This window comes from Corvus moneduloides, chromosome 4 (genome assembly GCF_009650955.1).
Source record: "Corvus moneduloides isolate bCorMon1 chromosome 4, bCorMon1.pri, whole genome shotgun sequence".
In the NCBI taxonomy this organism is placed as follows: Eukaryota; Metazoa; Chordata; class Aves; order Passeriformes; family Corvidae; genus Corvus; species Corvus moneduloides.
The window spans coordinates 40,738,655-40,760,134 of NC_045479.1; the positions used below are offsets into that span (position 1 = coordinate 40,738,655).

General features: G+C 40.5%; 2 protein-coding genes across 2 annotated transcripts; both read left to right on the top strand.

The window, feature by feature from the left end:
- Positions 1-1,312: 1,312 nt before the first annotated feature.
- Positions 1,313-9,134, top strand: TMBIM4 (transmembrane BAX inhibitor motif containing 4). The gene is made up of 7 exons (XM_032106887.1): positions 1,313-1,493; positions 3,334-3,442; positions 4,751-4,856; positions 5,997-6,030; positions 6,970-7,087; positions 7,569-7,614; positions 8,284-9,134. The coding sequence occupies exons 1-7, from the start codon at positions 1,400-1,402 to the stop codon at positions 8,488-8,490; spliced, it is 714 nt and encodes a 237-aa protein (XP_031962778.1). The 5' UTR covers positions 1,313-1,399; the 3' UTR covers positions 8,491-9,134.
- Positions 9,135-9,692: 558 nt separating this feature from the next.
- On the top strand, positions 9,693-13,548 carry LLPH (LLP homolog, long-term synaptic facilitation factor). Its single transcript, XM_032106888.1, has 2 exons — positions 9,693-9,982; positions 13,322-13,548. The coding sequence occupies exons 1-2, from the start codon at positions 9,700-9,702 to the stop codon at positions 13,480-13,482; spliced, it is 444 nt and encodes a 147-aa protein (XP_031962779.1). The 5' UTR covers positions 9,693-9,699; the 3' UTR covers positions 13,483-13,548.
- Positions 13,549-21,480: the final 7,932 nt, after the last annotated feature.

A 21,480-nucleotide genomic window follows, 5' to 3' on the forward strand; every position in this document is an offset into this window, starting at 1 on the left:
ATGCCTGTTTCCTGCCATCTCCTATCTCCCAGCCTGGGCCTAAATCCCAGGCTAACTATTCCATAGCTTTACCCTGATTACTCTTAAAAGTACTCAAGTTTTCACCCTGAATCTTCCCAACTGCAGTTTAAGCCGTGCTACCTCTTATGTGACACTTTCTCCACAGCTGGAGGACTGCAACAGCCTTATAAAAAATATTTGAAGGCTACTATTATGTCTGTCCTTCAATCGTCTCAAGCCTCAAACTATTTGCAGGGGTCGACTCTGCGGCAATGCTCTGAAATTTTCGGTTTCTCACACAGAATGTCTCTAAGAGGCATTTTAAAGAAAACAGCACTGCATGTATTAGGCGAAGGCAACACCAGATGCTTGACCAGAACTCTAAATGCTTCTTCTGGGAGAACATCAGTGTTGTTCTTCTGCAGAGGCAGATGCAAGAAAACACACAGGATAACTCTTTCAAAACAGTTACTATTCAGCAGTGCAAACAATGCATAAAGCTCCAAATTCAGGATTTAAACTGAAAGATCCTACTCTGCAGCAACTAAAAATGCAAAATGATGCTAGGAAAATCATAAATACTTCCCAGAATATAAAGTCATGCTCATAATTCTTGTCTCTGCAATTGAAATGTAGTATCTTAAGTCAACTCAGTAGAAAAACTGCTCAACATTATTTCATCACAAAATCATGGAACTGATTTACTTCTCCCTTGAGAAACTGGATACAGTTCAGACAACTATTTTCCAATTTTTAAAAGCACTTCTAATCTAATCTATTACATGTATTTCTAAAGTGTCTGTCGCTTCAATTTCTTGGCACACTTTAGATAACATTCACAAGTTAAAAAAATAGCCTACTGCGCTCCCCCCATCCACATCCCCAAATCTTAGCTTTTGTGATTCCTCAGTGTGAGCTACAATCAGGTCCGACTCTACCAAGCACTTTGTGACGCCTGAGAAACGCTTTGCTTTCTGTTCAGTTACACTGAGCTTGAAGGACGGGACACGAAACTAGGCCATTTGCTTTGCGATAAAGGTTGCATTAGAAGTGGAGCTGATCTCTATGGGATACACTCTGACCGGAGCATCAGTCCCGACGCCGCTTCCATCGGGTACCGCTGAACGCGGGTACGCGTCGGCAGCTGTGCATAGCCGCAGCACAGTCCGGAGAGCAGGCAGAGATGAATCAAAGGTGAAAACCAGCCGCAGAGCTGGGATTTTTCAGTCACTGGACCGTCCTCTCCCGACCCTTCAGAGCTCACTCAGACCAGGGCAGGACGCGGCGCTCGGGACAAAGGCGGCACGCGCGATCGACGCGCTCGGCCGCTCGGCAGGGCGCCCTGCTCGGCCCTGCGCAGCGCGGCCGCGCCCCCCAGAAGTGGAGGCCGGCGGCGGCCATGGCGGCGGAGCAGAGCTACCCGCGGAGCTCCATCGAGGATGACTTCAACTATGGCAGCAACGTGGCCTCGGCCAGCGTCCACATCCGCATGGGTAGGGATTGCGGAGGAGTGGGAGAGCCGCGTGGCCCCGCCTTAGCCCCCCCAAGCGCTTGCGGAGAGGGCCCCGTTGCCCCCACTGGCGGGGGGGCGAGGGGATGCCGCGCCCTCAACAAGTGCCTCTGTCATACCCCGGTCACCTCTGGCCTTGAGCTGCATCAGGTTCTGCGCAGTGTTTTAACCTGGGTAAAGGCTGTGAGTGCGGAGCCAGGGCGCTACTTAGTCCAGGTTAGGCATCAAGGGTGAGGGACCGCGGCCGGCTAAAGGCTTTGTCGTTTAACCGTGAAGGGGGTAGGTCTTCTCCTGAGAGGGGTTACCCGGTGTAGATTCAGACTTGATTTTGTCCAGAGTGATGAATCTTTGAAATCCAAACATGATACGTGAGATACATAGTCCCTGCAGAGACGCACCTCCCTGGAGGTGCTTACGGAAAGCCTGGAGGTGGCAGCTGGTGCCGGGGTCTATCTGACACGGTGGTGTTCGTTCATAGGTTGGACTCGGTGATCTCAGAGGTCTTTTCCAGCCTTATTAATTCTGTGATTCATAAATACTAGAACTGGTGTCTGTAATTACAGAAGTTTAACCATGACACATGAAGGATTTGAATTTCTTCTGTGAGGTGTTAAAATTTTTGTCTCTTCCACTGAAGCATTTGGTGTGCTAAGAGGTCATACTAATGCCCAAGAAATCCTGCTTTGCTGTTCATGTGCAGGTCTCAAAGGTATTGAGTACTCTTGTAGAATCTGTCTAATCAGTAATCCTTGTTGAATAGTGTTACTGGACACATTTTGGAGTAAAACTGGCTTCATGCTGTGAGATTTTTTTATTACTTATTTCTGATAATCAGGAGACCTCTTCCTGTTAAAATACAGTTTTATCTTCTTTGAAAAATAAAGGGTGTGCCATAGGAGGTATGAAACAGATAATGCCATTAGCAAAATTGCTGATGCATTTAGTAATGTGGGGGGAAGGCTTTGCGTGCTAGGAGGTTACTTCTAGGTTTGGTCGGTTTATTATGATAAAGTAGGCCCCAGTCTTTCATGGCTTACAAGTGTATTTTACTTTACCTGTGGCAAGCAGGTAATTGAGTTTCTTGTAGAATGTGCTCTTAAGCTTAAGACTGTGCTATTAATGACTGAAATTTTTTCCTATAAGCTTATTCTTCCTTCCACAGCATTTTGCCTAAATGGACTTGGTCTCCTTCTATTCAGAACAGAGAATATCTGTATGATGTATCTGTATGTCCTGAACTACACTTTGCTTTTGATAATTCTAGAATTAAGGAGCCTGTTCATTCTAGGATTTTTTTTTTCCAGCAGTCTGTGCCTGTGGATAACCATTCAGTACAATGCAAGTTGTAAATGATGATAAATTATATTGAATATGATGGAAGGGCAATCAAATAGACATTAATGTAAAAACGTTACCTTTTTAAACGTTTGTGGCTGTTTCTGCCTTCCATGTTAATCCTCTGTCAGTTAGGTCCATTAGGCACCAGTAACATGACGGAGAAGGTATGCTGTTAGTATAGTGAGAGTGAATGGGTGTATGTAGGTCTTAAACTAATCCAAAGTAAATTCCTTGCGAATGTTTTCTATATTTCTTTTGTCTTCATTGTTAATGGTTAAATAATGATGTCCAGGAATAAATGTCATTTTGCTGTAATACTGTGTCAATTTTTTTAAAGTAAAATGGCTTTTTACAGCTTTGTTCTGTGCTTTTTCACTATAACTTTATAATGGTTCCTTATGAAAATGAAAATTTTTATCTGATTTACTGTTGAACTTTTTAAGTGTAAGTCAAAAGTGATTTCGTTTTTATTTTCCTTATCCCAGCATTTCTACGAAAAGTCTACAGCATTCTTTCTGTTCAAGTTCTATTGACCACAGTCACGTCTGCAATTTTCCTATACTCCACTGGAGTGCAGGCATTTGTTCATGAGAGGTAAATACTAAGGTGAAATGCAGCTGTTTAGCATGTGTTAAGTATAATTTATGTAGCTTGTTGCTATACTTCAGTCTTCCTAATAATTTTTATAACTTGTGTTTTGATTTTCTAATAGATATTCTTAAACTTGATTAGGGAGTAACTTTTCTTCTCTGACATTTTTCTCCTTGGTTTACTATGAAAACTATTATTATTATTTTTGTTGTTGTTGTGTTGTTGTTGATTTTAATGCTTTATTAATAGTGCTTGTTTTAATATTTATACTATGCAAACTTCTACATGAGTTGCAGAACATCTCAGTTACTGACATTTCTTGTTTTACAGTCTAAGTTCTTTTAGATTCTCTTTGGAATACTGTTGTTTATAGGTGCCTGTTCCAAAAAGCAGAATCACGTCTTGTTCCTCTTCCTTCTCTCCCATCTTCTTTCTCCCCTTAACCCCTCCCCACCCCTCCCACCCCCCCCCCCCCCCCCCCAGAAAAAAACCCCAAAGAATTAGTCTGCTTGAATTCCTGTGGGCTTGCTTCTTTTTGACTCTCAGATTTTCATGATAAAATAAAAGTCTCAAAATGCAAACTGTGGTGAACAGGCCAGGGAAAAGAACAGCTGGGAAATGAGGAGAGCACTGAGTCTAGTTTCTTTTTTCCTCTAAGTGCGCTTGTGGACTTTTACTTTCACTTCAAAGCCCAAATAGAAGAGGAGGATTAAACACTGCAAGAAAGTTTCAGTTTCTGTATAACCTATTGTGTATACAACAGTGGTTGTAAAACTATAGTTTTCTACTTAAATCTCATCATTTAAAATTGTCCTACTCACTTAAAACTGTTGTGATTTTGTGTTTGATGTTGGTCCCGTTTTTCCTTGGAGGGCTACTTGAATGATTTAGCAAGACTTACTGGTCAGTACTGATTTTCTTTGGTGCAGTTAGTGCCCATGTTTGTTGCATTCAGGTGCTTATGAAAAATAGTTCTCTGAATGTGGAGTTCACAACCGGCAAAATATTACATATACTTTAATACTGTTACTTTGTATGGATGGATTTTTTTCTTTGTATGTGTTCATTTCCAGGTAATGTATTCCTGGGCAATCTTTAGCTTTAGTATGAAAAAGTTGTCTTTACTTGTGACTGTACTATTTTTAACTGATTATCAGTACTAGTATGTTTTAGAACAGTTTCACTGTAAACTTGCATTACATTTACTTTGGTTATCTTTTTCTAGGTGATCACTTAAAAACTTGGTTTTATATAAACTGTTCCATCGTCTTCCAGCTATTTGATTACTTTTTTTTATGTGGAATTTTACAGGCCTGCCTTGCTTTTGTTATCTGGGTTTGGATCTCTGGCTGTAATTGTGGCACTGACCCTCTACAGACACCAGCACCCTGTTAATTTATACCTGCTGTTTGGATTTGTAAGTGTTTTATTCAATTAAATTATTAATTTATTAATTAATTCAATTTAATAGTCCCTAGAATATCTTGCATTGTAATGAATTCCTTGAAACTAGAGGTATGTCATTTGTTTTTCTTGTATTCCTTGAAAGACATCCTATATATTTATGAAAGTCTGAGCTGCTTTTTGGAGATTCTGTCCACAGGTTGTTCCTAGATAGCAGTCACTTCAGGTTGCTTTCAGCATCTTTTTAGAAAGAGTGTTAGAACTTGGAACTAGTTTGAGCAACGGTTTTTGTGTGTGTGTAGAAACCTATCTATCTGCTCTCACTGTTCTATTGATGTCAGGGACTTTTTCTATGGAACTGCTCAGTAGGAAAGGAGGAGGCATTCCTGTTACCTAAATTGTTTAATGGATGGCCTCCAGCAGAGACCCAAACCAGCCATATGTGTCTATTTCTCCAATTTTTGTCTTTTTGGTGCTAAATTCTGAGCATGTGTCCAGCACAGGCAGGTCAGTCAGAGCTGTCCTCAAATTTCAGTCTTCTTCCTGATGTTGTGAATATGTAGATCCAGGCTAACAGTTGCTCTTGGATAGTTTGGATTATGTAGCAAATCAGTTTTCTGAAAAGAAGTCACAGTAGCTCAATTAGAATTTGATGCTGTAAGAGTTGCCTAAATTGTATTTGTGTTAAAACAGAAAGACAGCTTTCCTGTGTAAGTAAACAGATGGTTTAAAGGAGAAGTGTGGAAAGGAAACTGATGCAGACACTGTGTTAGACAGCTGTCCAACAAGATATTAAAAGTGTATTAATTTTATAGCCCCTTGAATAGTTTGTAAGAAGTGTAAGATAAATGCTGTGCACTTACAGTAGAAAATGTAAATGACATTTTTCTATAGGGGCAGTCTCTCACTCATTTTCACTTTGTATTGTACTCTTTTTATGTAACACAACTTCGTCCCAGCAAGACAGTATGGTTGCCATTTTCTTGTTGAAAATTAAACATGTTTTCATACACAAAGATTTAACAGGAGACCTAATGTAATACATGCTGGGATTATATAGCAGAATGGGAGTCACTGCATGTGAAATCTTCATGTAAGTGTTTTATGGTTTGATTTTTTTCTTATCCTATTTTTTTGGGTTTGCTTTTTGTAGACGCTACTGGAAGCACTGACAGTTGCCATTACAGGTAAATAGTAGCCATCCTATTGTCTGGTTCCATAAAGAGTTTGGAAAAGGAATCCATTATGTTGTACTAATTGATTGCCATTATGGTTTTCTAGATGGGACTAAAATGATAATGAATCCTGTTTGAAAATTTTAATGACAGTGATAGGAGTTTAGCAAAACCAGGGAATCGAGGGAGAAAACTGGATTCTGAATCAGAAATGAAACTATAAACTTGAAGTGAGAAATGAGTTGGGGAATCCATTCTTTCAGCATAGCTAAAAATGTTCTTTTTCGTAATGTTCAGCTCTCAGCAGAGCTGATCTTCAAGTTGGAACATTCCTATCTGCCCCCTCAATTTCCTCAAAGGGAGTATCAGTTTGGAGAGTGCTGTACTTCATGGCCTGGGCTGAAGTGAGGCAGTGTGCAGTCAAGTCATGGCATCACCTTGAACTACAGCATAAGACGAAACCTCCTCATTGTGGCTTATGATCTCCTGCTTTGGGGAAAGGAGGAAGGAGGGAAGAAAGGGTTCCACTTGTTTCTGCTATCTTTCCCCTCCTTGTCCCCTAATCAAAACTTTGAGCCTTTATAGGAGATTGTTTTATTTTTCACCTAGTTTCAGTATCATGAAAAATTCAGATCGATTTTTTCCTTAAGATCTCTTTTTACTTATGCTTAAAATATTTTTGTTTTATTTTGTTGGTGTTTTTATAATTCTGAGTAGGAAAGACCTGTTATTTCCATTTAGGAAGCTACAGCTATAAAGTAACTGTCAAACTTAGCTAGTGCAAGGTCCCTGAGTCCTGTGATCATGAATTCGAAATGCAAAGACAAGTTCAGGCATAATTTACTTAATTTTGTTCGCAGTTAAGTTTACATATCTGTTTCCTCAAAAGATAACTGAGCAAATACATCATGTAGTGTTCTTTAATTGACAGATTACTTTTTGTGTTTATAGTGAGTTTCTATGATGTCTCCATCGTCTTGCAAGCCTTTATTCTTACTACTGCTGTATTTCTTGGATTGACTGCATATACCTTGCAGTCAAAGAGAGACTTCAGCAAATTTGGAGCAGGGTATGTTGTCATATTGATGATCTTTAGAATTTTTTTTTCTGTTAAGGGTTTTTTTTTTTCTTTCTTAAAGCAAGCTTTGCAGGTATAATTAGAAATTCAGGTCAACAGAACCTGCTTTAAGGGAATGGTGAGGGTTATTTATTTTAAATTATTAATTTTACCCAGTTCTGATTTCTTGGTAAATTCTTTCAATTTTAAGATTATGAATCTTAAAATAAATAGAAAACTAGTTTACCTGGATTTTTCACTGCAAGAGAAAGTAGTTGTTTCAAATCTTTAAATAAAATTAAAATTAGAACATAACTTTTGACAGTTTTATAAAACTTGTACTGCTGACACCAGTGAACAGTTGGCATCTAAGAATTCCAGACATTTACTTGGCAAATACATTGTGAAGAGATTTTATAAGAAAGGAGGATGTTTTAAGTTAAGTCTAAAAGAAAGTATATTGTTGGTCACAGTGTAATTTATTTTCTTTCAGCCTCTTCACTTGTTTGTGGATTTTAATCTTCTCGGGTTTCTTGAGGGTAAGATACCTTGTGTTCACAGTTAAAAGATATGCATAGAATCACAGCATGGTGTGGGTTGGGAAGGACCTTAAAGATCATCTAGTTGCAGCCCCCCTGCCCTGGGCAGGGACACCTTGCACTAAGATCAGGTCACTCAGAGCCTGACCTTTTACTGACTTCTAGTATAACTAAAAGGTTTGGATCAGCCCAATATAGCTTAATGAAAAAAAATGCCTAACCAGATCCATTACTGTTCTAGATCATGGCGGTGATCTTTTAACCACATATTTTCAATTTGTATTTTAGTCGGGTGCTGTTATTGCCAACGTAACAGGGGTATTTCGGCTGATCGACAAAATTTGTCAGTTGAGATCCACTACTTGATGAAGAGAATGTGAAGGAGATTTGGGGTTTAATTGTATTTTGGTTTTCTAGTTGTTCTGCTGTTAGTATTCTGGAGACCAAAGCTTCCTCCCTCTTACGTGGAGGCACTTTTACTCAGTCAGATATTGTGTGACTGGAGAGTATATGGAATAAGAGCATTGAAATAGCACCATAACACTGTGGTTTTGTATACATAACAGTAGAAAGACTGTGCTTTAAATGTCGCGTATCATTATGCAGGGATTTTAAAATTTTAAAAAATGAAATTCACAAGTATCTTTTTCATGTTTTATCTGCCTCCAGCTGTTTTTCTACAGTGAGACGATAGAGTTGGTGTTTGCTGCTGCTGGAGCTCTTCTGTTCTGTGGATTTATTATTTATGACACTCATTTGCTGATGCACAAATTGTCCCCTGAAGAGTACATACTGGCTGCAATCAATCTCTACTTGGACATCATCAATCTGTTCTTACACCTGCTGCGTTTACTGGAGGCATTTAATAAAAAATAGTCAAAAGTGGTGTGGTTTGACTACAGCACAATGAAAGTTAAGCATTTGGATGATCTGCAAACTCAGTAGTTCTGCCTTCTAAAGACTATGTTTGCATTCCATGAATATTGATCCCTCCTTAGGGGGAAAATGGCTTTTTACGTCGCTACAGTTCTTCTCCAGACCACGTATTTTATGTAGTTAACATGCTGTCATCATTGCAGTCACTTTTTTAATCACTTCATTTGAAATTGATGTAATTAATGATTAAAATTTTGCCAACTCCTGATTGCTCCAGAGTAAGCTTCCCTGCTGTTCTGTAGCTGCTGAAAATGTTTCCTTTGGGATTGATCATTCGTGTACCATAGAGGGGTAGCATGAGTTTACCATTAGGCAGTGTTTTTCTAAGCTAATTTTTTTTTTCAAGTTTTTGTTTGATAAAATGGAATGCTGTCTCTGACAGACATACTCTGTCCTTGTTAAGGGCTGTCACTATGGAAGCTGTGAGGGTGATTGAACAATTAAAGGGAATGTTCTTCATTTTAGTATTATTTTTTGCCTATCTTTCAGTGTTCTGAAAAATCATGTGGAGATTGATTATGGCATTTTATCAACTTGGGTATAATAAAGTCCATTGTGTGTCAATAAAAATTGGAAAGCCTTTAGCCTGTTCTTGCAGCTGAGACCGGAGAACTTCAGGGTGCTGACAGTGGTCGGTGCTGGTAGGGTAGAGGTGCTGTGACTGTGGCTGCTTCCCGCGCTGTGGAGATGCTGGAGGGGCAGGCAGCGTAAAAACAATTTTGAAAGGCTTTCTTCCTTCCTGTTCGGTGAGGGATTGTTACTGCTCGCCTGTCCTGTCAGTGAGAGGTGAGCGACGAGGAACGGAGTACTTGGGCAAAGACGCGCGTCCTGCCTGCCCCGCGCTGTGACCGCAAGCTCTGTCCGTGGAGCTCTTGAAGTACGACTGAGAATGGGTTTGAGCGAGTGTGATGATCCCTCCCTTTGCCTTTCATTCAGAACAGCGGGGCAGGAGCTAAGAATAAAGCCTTCCTTTTTACATTGTAATGGAACACATGTTCATTCCTTCATGCCCCGCCCTGGGCGCGCAGCGGCGGCTGGACACAATCCTGCACGGACGCGAAGCAGGAAGGCGGCTGCGCGCTCCCTCGGAGAGTTACGGTAGGGCCCGTCTACCCCCGCGGGAGGCCGGGCGCCTCGGTTTGCTTGCGCATGCGCGGGTGGGCAGCGCGGCCTTGCGCGAGTGTGCGTGGCGGCCTCGTGTGCGGTGCGCGCGGCCCGCCCTCACCGCTCCCGCTTCCTTCCCCGCAGGACATGGCGAAGAGCCTGAGGAGCAAATGGAGGAGGAAGATGCGGGCCGAGAAGAGGAAGAAGAACGCGCCCAAGGAGCTGGAGAGGCTGAAGAAGATCCTGGGAACCAAAGCGGATGTCATTATGGAGGAGGTCAAGGAGGTGGCGACCGTCCTGCCTCCCGAGAAAGTCCTGGAGCAGAGAGGTGAGTTGGGCTCTGGCTGGCTTTTCCTGCTGCAGTCGCCCAGGTGTGGGAGGTCCTGCGGTGTTGTTACTGATGCTGTGACTTTCACCGCCGGGATCAGGAGTATGGTTATTACAGTCTGAGAACAGTGAGTCAGAAAGCTTGTCTTCTAAAGCTAAAACACTGAATCTGGCCATTTCGCAACACTGGCATCCATATTGCATCCGGTCTCTTGTGGAACAAGGTTATTAACATTTGATTTTAGTGTGTAAAGTAAGTAATGTATCTTATGGAGAGACAGCTCTGACAACATCAGGTGAGTGCGGATTCACCACTTAGCAGTTGTTCCAAACACAGTTGTGTTTGTTGCTGAACTGTCCTAATTTAAGGAGGCTACTAAACGTACAGAAGTTGGGATAGGAGTAGTACGGGCCCAGTTTCTCAGTACTAATTACTGTTGCATTGCACATGGTGCAGGAGTAGGTGGTATTAGGTGTCTACATATAACGCCATCTTCCTCTTTGTGCCTGGAATCAAATGTAATCTGTAAAGGAAGTAACCCAGGAAGTGGAAACAAAGGTTTTAAATAGCTGCATACTGGATAGGAGTCAGAAAGACACCTCTTTCCAAAAATGATGTCCAAACTAAATCAGTCCTTTTTTGATTCTCCAGTTTATGCCACTTAAGATGTTCTGATACTGGAAATGGAACTAGAACGGCATTTAAAAATACTTGCCCAATTAAGGGCTTCAAGTATAATTTGTAATTTTATCCATGGTTGTGATTTGTCCCACAAAACCAGGTGTAAAAGTTGTTTTTTAAGGGATTGTTAGAATTGAATTTCCAAAATGTTTTGGAAGATTGGCAGACTTCTGATGCTGAAATTGAAGGAGAAATCATTACCTTAAACATAGTTTCTGAAGCAAATGCATGGCTATCTGTCATTCCTGCACCTTCTTCCAACTCTGCTGGCAGCTTCTCTACAGGTGGTCAATTTCACTTGGCTTTTAAACAGACATAGCAGCCTTAGAAATACCTAAGAAAATATGTATTTCACAAAAGCAGCTACAAGTTTTGTGAAAATAATGGTGTCTTCTTTGAGAGGACTTTTCAGGACTAACTGTGGACACAAGGGAGTTTGCATCACCAAGTGTTACAAGAAGCAAAGTAGATCAAAATTTCACCCATAATATGTACTTTCCACAGACAGATAAATAGTTTTCCAGCCAAAGAAAGTACATAGGTATTTATTACACACATCTTACTGTATTACTTTAGGGTATTTTTTACAGCACACCGTGAAATTTTTTTTTTTTCAGTTTTTCCTCTTAGGAAAAAAATAATGTAAGGTCTGCTTAGCCTCTGTAGCAGTTTTTCAAACTTTGTAGGCATGCACATATTTCTCAAGGTAATCATGGCCATTGAGTCTGCTTCAAAAACCAGTTTTATAGCTTTTTTTTCTCTGATTGTCTTCGATAGACATATTGTCTAGATAGGTCTAACCTTTTGATAGGTTTTCTGTATGTCCTTGAATGACTTCTGTTCTGTGGGTTTCTTCCTGTTACTGATTCCTGCAGCATCCTTGAGATTGCAAAATACAACAGAGACATTATTCCATGTGAACAACTTGTATTGTTACTCCAGGAGTATTCATTTAGTTTATGTTGCAGCTGACTTCTATTGTGGATGTCCTTTCTTTGGATTCCAAATTCATGTAACAGATTAAGATGTTGTATGATAGGACAGGAGTCAGAGAAGCAGCTTCTGTATGTGGCGCTGGGTGTTTTGGTGGTGTGTTGTTGGAGGCTGAATCTCCTATCCCATTTGGAAAACCATGCTGCTAAGAAGGTCTCATGTTGCATTTCTCTGACACCTTGTGAGGTTTCTGGAGCTGGAACTTCTTGCTGCCTGTCCCATGCTGGATAAGGTTTTGGTTCTGCCACCAGGACCCTGTGCTGATTCTATGCTGATTGCAAGTATTTGTACCCCAGCTTAGGGCTCCTTAAGTATGTGTCTGCTGCAGATTCCTATAGACTATCAGCCTCAACTATTGAAGCAGCACCTTGGCCTTTTCCTCCTGAGCTTTGTCTCCCACTATCAGACAGGCACAACATAAAAATCTTTTTTTCCTCTCCGTAAAATTTGTGGTAAAGGCTTGAATTGCACCGATGCCTTTTCCTGGTCTTAAAATCAAGAGTCAAACATGGTTAGAAGGGGAAAAGGGATTTTACCTTGGTATTTGTTTTAAGGATCCTTAGGTGCACACGTCTAGGTCAAGTGCACCTCAATGCCCACCGCAATGCACACCCCCAAAAGATCTGGTATAACGTTATAGGTTTTACTAATTAGCAGATCTATCAAAGATTCCCCAATGAGAGGCTTGAGTGAGCCCCCCTCCCCAAGGAGCCTTCCCCTGGATGGTTCTATCTTAGTTTACAGAATGTGTTCTGGAGAGGACCTTGGTGTCTGGGGCACACTGATCCCTAACTACGAAGCTTCTAAAATGTTTAGTCTCTCAGCTTGACAAACAAGTCCAAGAATGTAGGCAAAAAGCACTAAGAATACAGAAGTTGTTAAAAAGGTATAACAGGGGTATAAAAGAAAAGGCAAAAAATCTTCATGGCATCAGCATACATACAGTTTGGGAACAGGGTTGGGATGAAATTACAGAGCATGGTTCCAGTCAATATTTAGCAAGGTGTTCCTCTTGCATCTTTTTGTCTCACCGAGACATGACGTTCAAGGGGTGTTATCCAGCTGGTGATGCCGTTCTTGGGAGTGACCATGTCATGGGCAGTCTTCCTGATTGTAGAGATTAATCCTCTCTTTCTGCCTGTAAATGTGTTAGGCCTGGCGTCATGCTCACTCCTTGAGGCAAGTGTTGCATCACTGGCTGATACTTCCTACTGTCATTGTATTTCAGCTTTTCTCTTTACTATTCATTTTACCTGTCTTCATCTTCCACTCAGAATACATTTTTAGAACAGATCTTAAACATTACATTATAGAAGGTGTGCATATGTTTCAGTAAGCCTATGGCTTCATGCATGATTCCATGATGGAGCATACAATGTTCTTAGACACAGGATTGGAGCAGATTGCAGACTAAAGAATAAGATGCTTTGCCCAGACATAGCTTTGAGGAAGAATATTGCACATTTACTATCAACTGTTGAAGTTCCTGGGTTGCGGTTGCATTGGTTTGGAAAGTGCTTTCAGTATATAAACCCTTCAGCTCTCTGTGTACAAGTACTGTTGTGTCTAGGAGTATTTTTATCATTTTAGGGAATCCAGTAACAAAATAGCTTCCATGAAGCTGATTCAGGTATTTTACTCACTATAAATACCTTTCATTTTCAGATGACTGCAAAATGGAGCTGGATAATAAACGAAACAGAAAAACTCTTCTAGACCAGCATGGACAGTACCCAATATGGATGAATTCCAGGCAAAGAAAGAAGCTTAAGGCTCAACGTGTTAAAGGGAAAAAAAAATCAAAATCAAAAGGCCTTGTGTGGTAAAATCAGTTTTGTAAGATCATGAATATTTTATTTAACAAAATAAATTTCCCACATAAATTCATGAGATTTTGTGCTTGGTCACTGAGTATAATTTATTGCATCGAGTGAATTTTTGAAGAGACTATTTAGCCAGCAAATGATGAAAGAAATAGCAGCTTGGTGTCTGCCAAACTTAAAAGCTGAGTGCCTTTGAATAGACTAATTGCTTGTGGTTATCTGTTTTCTTGGGGGGTAAGGGTCTTCATCTTTTATATTGTGACCACCGAAAACAGTAAAGGAAATCCTAAAAGTAGTTAAACCAAATGTTTTTTGTACTGTGGTCTTTGTCAGCGTAACTTGTGTTTTAGTAAATATAACCAAAGGATTCTGTAAACACACTGTATCCTTTAAATCCTTCTGTAAAATTTGTTGCACTGACTTGTGCTGCTTTTAATATCTGTTAATTAACAAAAATGTACTTTCATATGTGACTCCAAAGCTTGTATGCTGAAACAACACCGAGGCCTCATGAAAATTCTGCAAGTAAAATGAGAAAGTGTCAGTCTAACATAAATTCACAAAGAGAACAACAAAATATTTCACTGTTGTCTGCAACAGAAATATTGTAGGTACTAAATAAGTGAAAGTATGGCTGATTCTTTTATTATTATAATGAGAGAATGCAAATGCACAGAATGGAATTAAAATAGTTTTATTTAAGATCTTTTCCAAGTTTTAGTAAAGTAAATGAGAATTTTCCTTTCCATATGTATTTTCAGTAGCCTTTTACTCCTCTTAAAATGGTACTTACCTATCATGCTTTAGAATGTGTGCATAGGATAAAATACTGCATGATTGTGTAACAGATGCCATTTATATGATTAGCTACAGTTGGGTGCATATTACTGGGCAATAACATGTGATGACAGATGCAAGGGTTAGTTGCCCTGAAAGCTTGTGTTTTTAAAATGTCTCTCATTCCAAGGATGGAAATAATTACAGTACCAACCCTGCAGTATGTTGCCGTTTTAAGTACCAGTCATGGGTGCAGGGCATAACCTTTGTCCAGCTTCATCCAAGATGCGACCCACATTCTGTCATTACTGACAAATTGTGATCTGTATCTGTTGTGGTAACTTGGGCATAGGAAAGGAGATCTATTTTTTTAATTACACTAGCTTGTAGTATGCTAAAATCCAGTAAGAAGAGCTCAATGTGATAGAAAATTAAGTTTTTCTGGAAAAATACAGTGTACAGCAATACAGTAATTAGTATTGTTGGGGAAGGGTACTCACATAATCTACAAAGACAAAGGTTAAAGGAAAAACAAATGTGTCTTCTATTTTCACATAAATTGATGGGTAATGACTTGGTAAGATATATAGGTCACATACTACCAAATTATATGCCATTAGTAACTTTGTACTTTAAAAATATTTCCATTAAGTTGATAAAAGCCCTGCTAGTTGATAAAAACAGCTGCTGCTGTCACTTTTTTTAGTCTTACTAGATAAATGGGTGTAGATTTTGGTATCAAACTTACCTAAACGTTGGCATGTAGATTAGGACAACTTTAAAATTGATTCATGTGGAGGAAAGTGTTTATGAATGTGTTTTACCAGGAATGGAATGGAATGAACAGTCAGATTGTATTTATTTGCTATTGTAACAATATAAGCTTTATTTTGCTTCGTACATACTTTGGGGAGTTGAGGATGGGAGCTTCTTGGGCTTAGGTGTGAAAAAACAATTGTTTTTTTCTGTAGAGTAAGCACAGTGCTATTCTTGACATGTTTGTAAATCAGATGACTTTCAAGCAGCTCCCAGTGGGAAAGCAGGCTGCTTTTCCCGAGTGGAGATGGTCAAATTGGCAAAGTACCCCTGTTTAGATGTACAGCTTCAGAGTGAGTTTATTCTCATTCTTCAGGTGCACAGCCATACTCTGCCTCATCTTCATCGAGCCTGCCACCGCTGCACTTGCCTTACCCTGTCCTCTCTCTGGAGTTGTTTTACTGCTGCCTCTGCTGCTTCCTCTATAAGAGAAAATGACCTTCATAACTGAATAGTCTTGCTTATTTGCACTTTTATGGCCTAATACTGAGCTTTGTTGTACAGATTTATTAGTCAACTGCTTTTGTGACCAGATTAAGAATTTGAATCTCAAGTGAAAGATGGCAGACGCTGCACTGATCTTTTATTTAGAAGTTGCTTCCTTCCTGAAACAGTCCTGGCTGTGTGAGGTATTTCCTTCATGGTGTCCAGGATAAAGTCAAACATGCTCACTCAAACTACAGATATTTTAAGACATCCTGTTTGATTTTTGAGGTGAAATGGAGGATAAGGAAGGAATAAACGCCCGTCTTTACTGGAAGATATCTCTTCGTCTAGTACCAGTGCGTTGTGTACAATGTCATACCTCACGTGGGTGAGGCAGAGCTCTCTGTGGGCCAGGAAACATTTTTTGAGAGCCTGTTTGGGTGGCATCTGTAATCCAGGCTAAAAGCTTGCTTGTAGACAGACAGCAAGAATCTGGCTAAATGTGCAGCATGGGTATAACCTCAGAGGTTGAGTCATGGATACAGCAGGGAAATTCTACTTTCTGGGATTTGAGCATATACTTACTACATGTGGATACTGTAATTTTGTATTTGGAATTTTTAGATCTGCTTTCACCAACTCTTATTTTTTGAATGGAAATATCAAATTATTTAGTTGCCTTTGAGTATTTGGTTCATACTGCTGAATCTGAAACATATTTCTGTTTGAGTTGATGGAAAAAGTCATGTTTCCTTCCAATAGAAATTAAACATAATTGATTTTGACTGAAATACATATTTTAAAAGTACACAGGGATTTTCAAAGAAGTAATTGATCTGCTTCTTAACAGCATTCTAATAATATAATTCATTGGTCTTTACATAAAAAAAGTTCTTTAGGTTGGGATTGAGGGAGGAAAGGTTGCAGTTGATTAAAAAACTGATGGAAGTCTAAAAGTGTATAACTTAAATGGCACAGTCAGAGTTGTTCAGTTACAATTCTGTAATTGTGTTATTATGAAACCGCTTAGTTGCAACTTCCCACCACTGTGACTCTGCCACCTACCTGCACAGTGCTGTGGTAGCTGTCTTTCCTGGACCTACATACAGAAGGCAGGGGAAATAATGCAGGTACGTTTGAACTACGTGCATAAAAGCTAGCACTGAAAGAATTAAATTCTGTCATTTTATTGAAATGCTTATGTGCATAAGATGTCCATGTATTTTTACAGTATAAAAATTGCATTAGCAAATTGCTAAACATCCTGCAGATTGTTGACGGTTTCTTGAGAAGATGACAAGGTTTGCCCTTTTTGACCCAGTATGTAGAATTGATTTTTAAAGGGAATTATTTCAGATGCCTAAAATAACTGGTGGCAGTGATGGTTTAGTTCCTGGGCTTTTCTGGTAACTCATTCCTGCCCTGGTACACCTCTGCACTGTGTAATCGTCAGTTGGGGGACCAATTAGCTGAAATACACTGAAAATATTCCTATTTCCCCCATTTTTTTCAGCTGGATTCTCTTACAGCCTTACTGTACAGAAAGCGCGTCAGTAGGAGGCAATACAAGACCAGGAAGAAATGGCTAGTGAAGGAGGGGCTGTGTCAGACTGTCCTGGTTCATGAGCCACCTCTCCTCCTGTGGCATTAGTGCCTCTTGGTGCGGCCGCTGTGCAGTACAGCATTGTGAAGGTGGAGAGGTTCTGGAGACAGGTCAAGCAAGTGCACTGAATGGCAGGTTTTGAAAGTGTTTCTCAGTGAATGGCACAAGGACAGAGTCTTGTCTACAGCTGACACGGTGGTTATAGAGGGTGCTAAATATAGTTTGGGGCTGCTTAGTACTGGAGGAAGAATGTCATGGCCACGTGGTACAGAATGGTCTCCCGATACGTGGTCACAACTTTTTAAACAATGGAAGAAGTCCTGTACAAAGGCTTTATAGTGTATGTCTGTTTCTATTATGCTACCTTTTCCTCCCACTGCCTGAACAGCTGCGTGGGTTCTGACCTTGATGGAAGCTGAGTTATCTGATCTGTATCTGATTTGTAGTGTGAACATGTCTGGTATCAGACATTACAGGACTACAGCCTTAGCATGCAGAACTCTGATGGTGCAAAGCAATCTGCTGCTCAGGGTGGCATAGTCTGAATTCAGTTACGGCATCTGAAGGGAGGATGAGAGACTGAAGCAACAGCCATGCATCGCTCTTTTCAGGCCGTGGTTTTGCCATCAATTTTAACTTGCCTAGGAGTGAAGTTTCAGGGCAGGACTGACTGAGCCATCTGGGAGCTCACTGCTGCAGGAAGAGGCTCTTTTCAACTTTTTCCTTTCCCTTCTCCAGCTGCATTGTCCAACTCACAATTTCCTACTTCAGGAGAAACAGACATTGGGATTTTTTTTTTCCCAAGCTAAAAGTGAGAAAGAACTAACAACTTCCTTCTGTTAATAAACACTTCACAGTTGTGACAATCACACCATTTTCACTGTCCTTTTATTCTTCCTACACTACTACAGTTTTCTGATCTCTACCTAATCAACAGTGGCAGTATTTAAAGAAGGCAGAATGGGAAGAGGATATTTGCGCTGTTTCCTCTCCCTCATCCCAGTCACTTAAACATTGCTCTCTCAGGTCTCTAATTTTTCTGATGCTCGTATGTCAGCATAAAGGGTTTGAAATGTTAGGAACAGTACATGGTGTGGCAAGAGAGGGTTGTGTATCAAGGGTCCTATGCCAGGCAGCATGAGGACTGCTTATGAAGTGCTTGTGTATTCAGAGCAAACTGACTTCCTCTGTTTCCAATCTAGTCAACTAGTAGGAGGCTGTGAAAGTTACAACTTATATCCTTGTTTGGTAAACTATAATTTAGTATCTTTTATCTCTAACTACAGTTAACTTTCTTGCAAGGTTTCTAAAGTCTGAATGCAGGTTTTACAGCATTTTTAAACTTTCACCTTTAACCAGAAATTGGGTTTGTGGATAGTATTTTCGGAAGCAAAGGTGCATTAATTGTTTCAGGATGGCTCATCCGACTCAGCCTATCTGGTCCATTCATACATTCATGTTATGTGAAATGTATAATATCTCTCTTTTGAAAGGTGACAAATTCATAATGTATAGGTGTAACATCTATTCCATGGTACAGCTTGCTACCTTAAGTCTTTAAATTACTTTGACAATAGATGTTCTGTAAACTCATCTTTGGTGGATTCTAATGTCTGTGTTTGAAACAAGAACTTTTTGGATCTACTGGTTGTGCTTCTCTCCATCTTGCTTCTGCAAAATATTACAGAACTTAGTGCAGATCAGATCAGAGCTGCAGTTTGTCTCGCAACAGAACACAAAACATTTCTATGAAAGATTAGAAGGGCTCAGTGTCAACAACTTCTTGATTGTTGTCTCTCGGGTTTAGTTCATTATCACTACTGCTAGTGAATAGCCTCACCGCAAATGCAAAATTCAAGTTAGTTCCCTTAATATGTGCAAAAAGATTTTTAAAACTAAATGGTTTGTGATAACTGAGGAAGGTAAGATACACTGCTTTTTCTAAACTTGTTGCACCCCTTTGGAATGTGGTATTATTAGAGGATGTAAAGGAAGAAGCCAGGAACTGAAGTGCACCAGGTTATGTGCAAAGCTGATGGTGGAGCTGCAAACTGACCCATCTGAACCACAGCTGGGTGCCCTCAGGCACTTTGATTGGTTTTTCTCTCCTAAATGTCCTTAAGTCTGCCTGAATTCTTGTGGAAACAACACGAAGTTGGCCACGCAAATGCAGCTGTGTTGTGATCCATATACTTGCAGTTCTGGAACTGCTCGTCCATGCCTTGGCTGCTACTGTGTTGACGAGAAAAAATGTTTAATTCCTTGAATGTGAGACCAGGGTGTAAGATCATCCATGGGAGAGGTTACAGGTTGATCTGTTGACTTTAGGAACTATTGCTTCAATGTAGGGTACAGTGTATTTATATACAGACACCTATGTTTTTATCCACCACTTTTAAAGAGGTAAGTGCATGCATGTCACACACTAGGCCTTCTCTTTTTCTCTTGGGGGAGAAGATTGCATGTGGATTTTTTTGTTATTTTGCTTGCTTCTTAAATACTAATCTGCTAAGCCTCTATGTACCCAGTATTTTAGAAATACTGTTATAAAATTTAAAAAATTAAATCAAAATTTGCATTTCTGTTTCCTTAGGCAACCAGAAAGATGTTAACAACCAATGCACGACCTTAAAATATGCTATCAAATCTCATCTCCAGAATATCATCCCCTTCTAACTGTAGAGGATGGAATTTGAGGAAATTGTGGGGTTTTGGTTTATCGGGTTCCCCCCCCCCCAACAGAAGAAAAGTTTTTTGTTGAACTCTTAATCATCTCCTGGCAGAAACCCTTAGCAGTGGGAAGTGAATCTGTGCTTCCACAGCTGGTGATTGCCCTGTAACAGTGATGGGAGGAGGACAAAGGGCAAAGTCTGCCACACAATGTATTTCCATCTCAGCATTTCACTGTCCATAACAGCGTCATCCAAATTCACTAGTGAGAGAAACTGGGTTATCCGTTGTCATGCTCAATGGCATCAACGTCTACCGTGTCATTTCTTCACTCAAATCAGGCAGTAACACAGATACCATGAGTTGGTGGCTTCGGTCCCTTTCCGTTGGTGGCATCGCTACCCGGACCCGCCTCTGGGTGCCTGGAGAAAGGCAGGAGCGCCTCCCTGCAGGGAGCAATCCCGGCGGGACCCTGCGGGCGGGCGGGAACCGGGCTTTGCTGGGGAGCCGCTTCCCGGCAGGCGGCGCCGGCGGCGGCGGGAGCGCGGCAGCCCCGGCGGGCGCCAGCCCTGGAGTGTCCCGGAGCAGCCCTGGAGTGCCCCGGAGCAGCCCCGGAGTGTCCCCGGAGCAGCCCTGGAGTGTCCCCGGCTCACGGGCCCTGTGAGGGATCGCCCCGCCAACACCCCGTGCCATATTCTTTCGTTTAAGGAATAGCCTCAGCTTGCAGCGGGGCACGCATTAACCGCAGGAGAAGGCGCGGTGCCGCGGGCGGCGCAGAGCAGAGCCGTCCCCGGGCACTCCGTGCGCTGGGGTAGTGCCGGTGCTCGGGGGTTCGACGCGTTCCTAACTGCCTGAAAAGCCGCTGGAGTTACAGTCACACACTCTGTCCTAGTAAGGAGTGACATTTAAATGTGTAAAACCACTTGATGTTTTTACTGATAATGTGTTTATAACTAAGAGCAGTTATTCTCTAAAAATATACTAAAAATGCTACTTCATGAAAACGCTTCCCCAATCTAATTTTTTTCCCTTAAACATGTCATTTTTCCAGAAAAGTGCACAAAGGGATCCATGGCTTTTTTCTGGTATATAGTGTTCTCTGTTTAAAAAGAAGGCTCTTTAAAAGCCTCTTATCAATCAACTGAAGCACTTTAGTGACAATTTCAGAAACTCAGTGGAAAGAGAGTTGTTTTATATCTGCTTGTTTTATTTGCATTCTAAAATCTCCACGTGGTGATTTCAGCTAAGGTCCTGTGTCAGGGAAATCCAGAAGTGAAGTTGACCAGAGACAAGTAAAAATGCCTGTGTTGTTTTCATTGCCCAAATGTAATGACGTGCAATGATTTAAACCAGCAGTTTCACATGGTTTAAAATGAATTAGCTTTATAAAATTCTAAAAGGAACCTCAGAAACACCAAAAAGGATAACAGTTTGTGTTAGGGTAGAATTCGTTTTGAGACTACAAAAACTATTTTCTATGCATTCACAAAACAAAAAGTGTTTTTATTTTTAGGAATGCACAGAAAAAAAGATTTGTTTTTATACCAACAAACACTGCTACAACAAATGCATGCATTCCTGCAATTGTAATTGAAGCTGAGAAAAATAAAATAATCTTAAGCATTTCAAGAGTAAGTTAATGTAAAACAATATAAATTAATATAAAATTAGAGAGAAAAATTGTTTTGGGAATACAAGATCCACTGTGT

Bases quoted from the DNA above. Each gene is read 5' to 3' on its own strand.
- LLPH (XM_032106888.1), top strand. From the start codon at position 9,700: ATGCGCGGGTGGGCAGCGCGGCCTTGCGCGAGTGTGCGTGGCGGCCTC. The intron at 9,983-13,321 runs GTGAGTTGGGCT...TTTCATTTTCAG, and splicing joins GAAAGTCCTGGAGCAGAGAG to ATGACTGCAAAATGGAGCTG.
- TMBIM4 (XM_032106887.1), top strand. From the start codon at position 1,400: ATGGCGGCGGAGCAGAGCTACCCGCGGAGCTCCATCGAGGATGACTTC. The intron at 4,857-5,996 runs GTAAGTGTTTTA...TGCTTTTTGTAG, and splicing joins TATACCTGCTGTTTGGATTT to ACGCTACTGGAAGCACTGAC. The intron at 7,088-7,568 runs GTATGTTGTCAT...ATTTTCTTTCAG, and splicing joins TTCAGCAAATTTGGAGCAGG to CCTCTTCACTTGTTTGTGGA.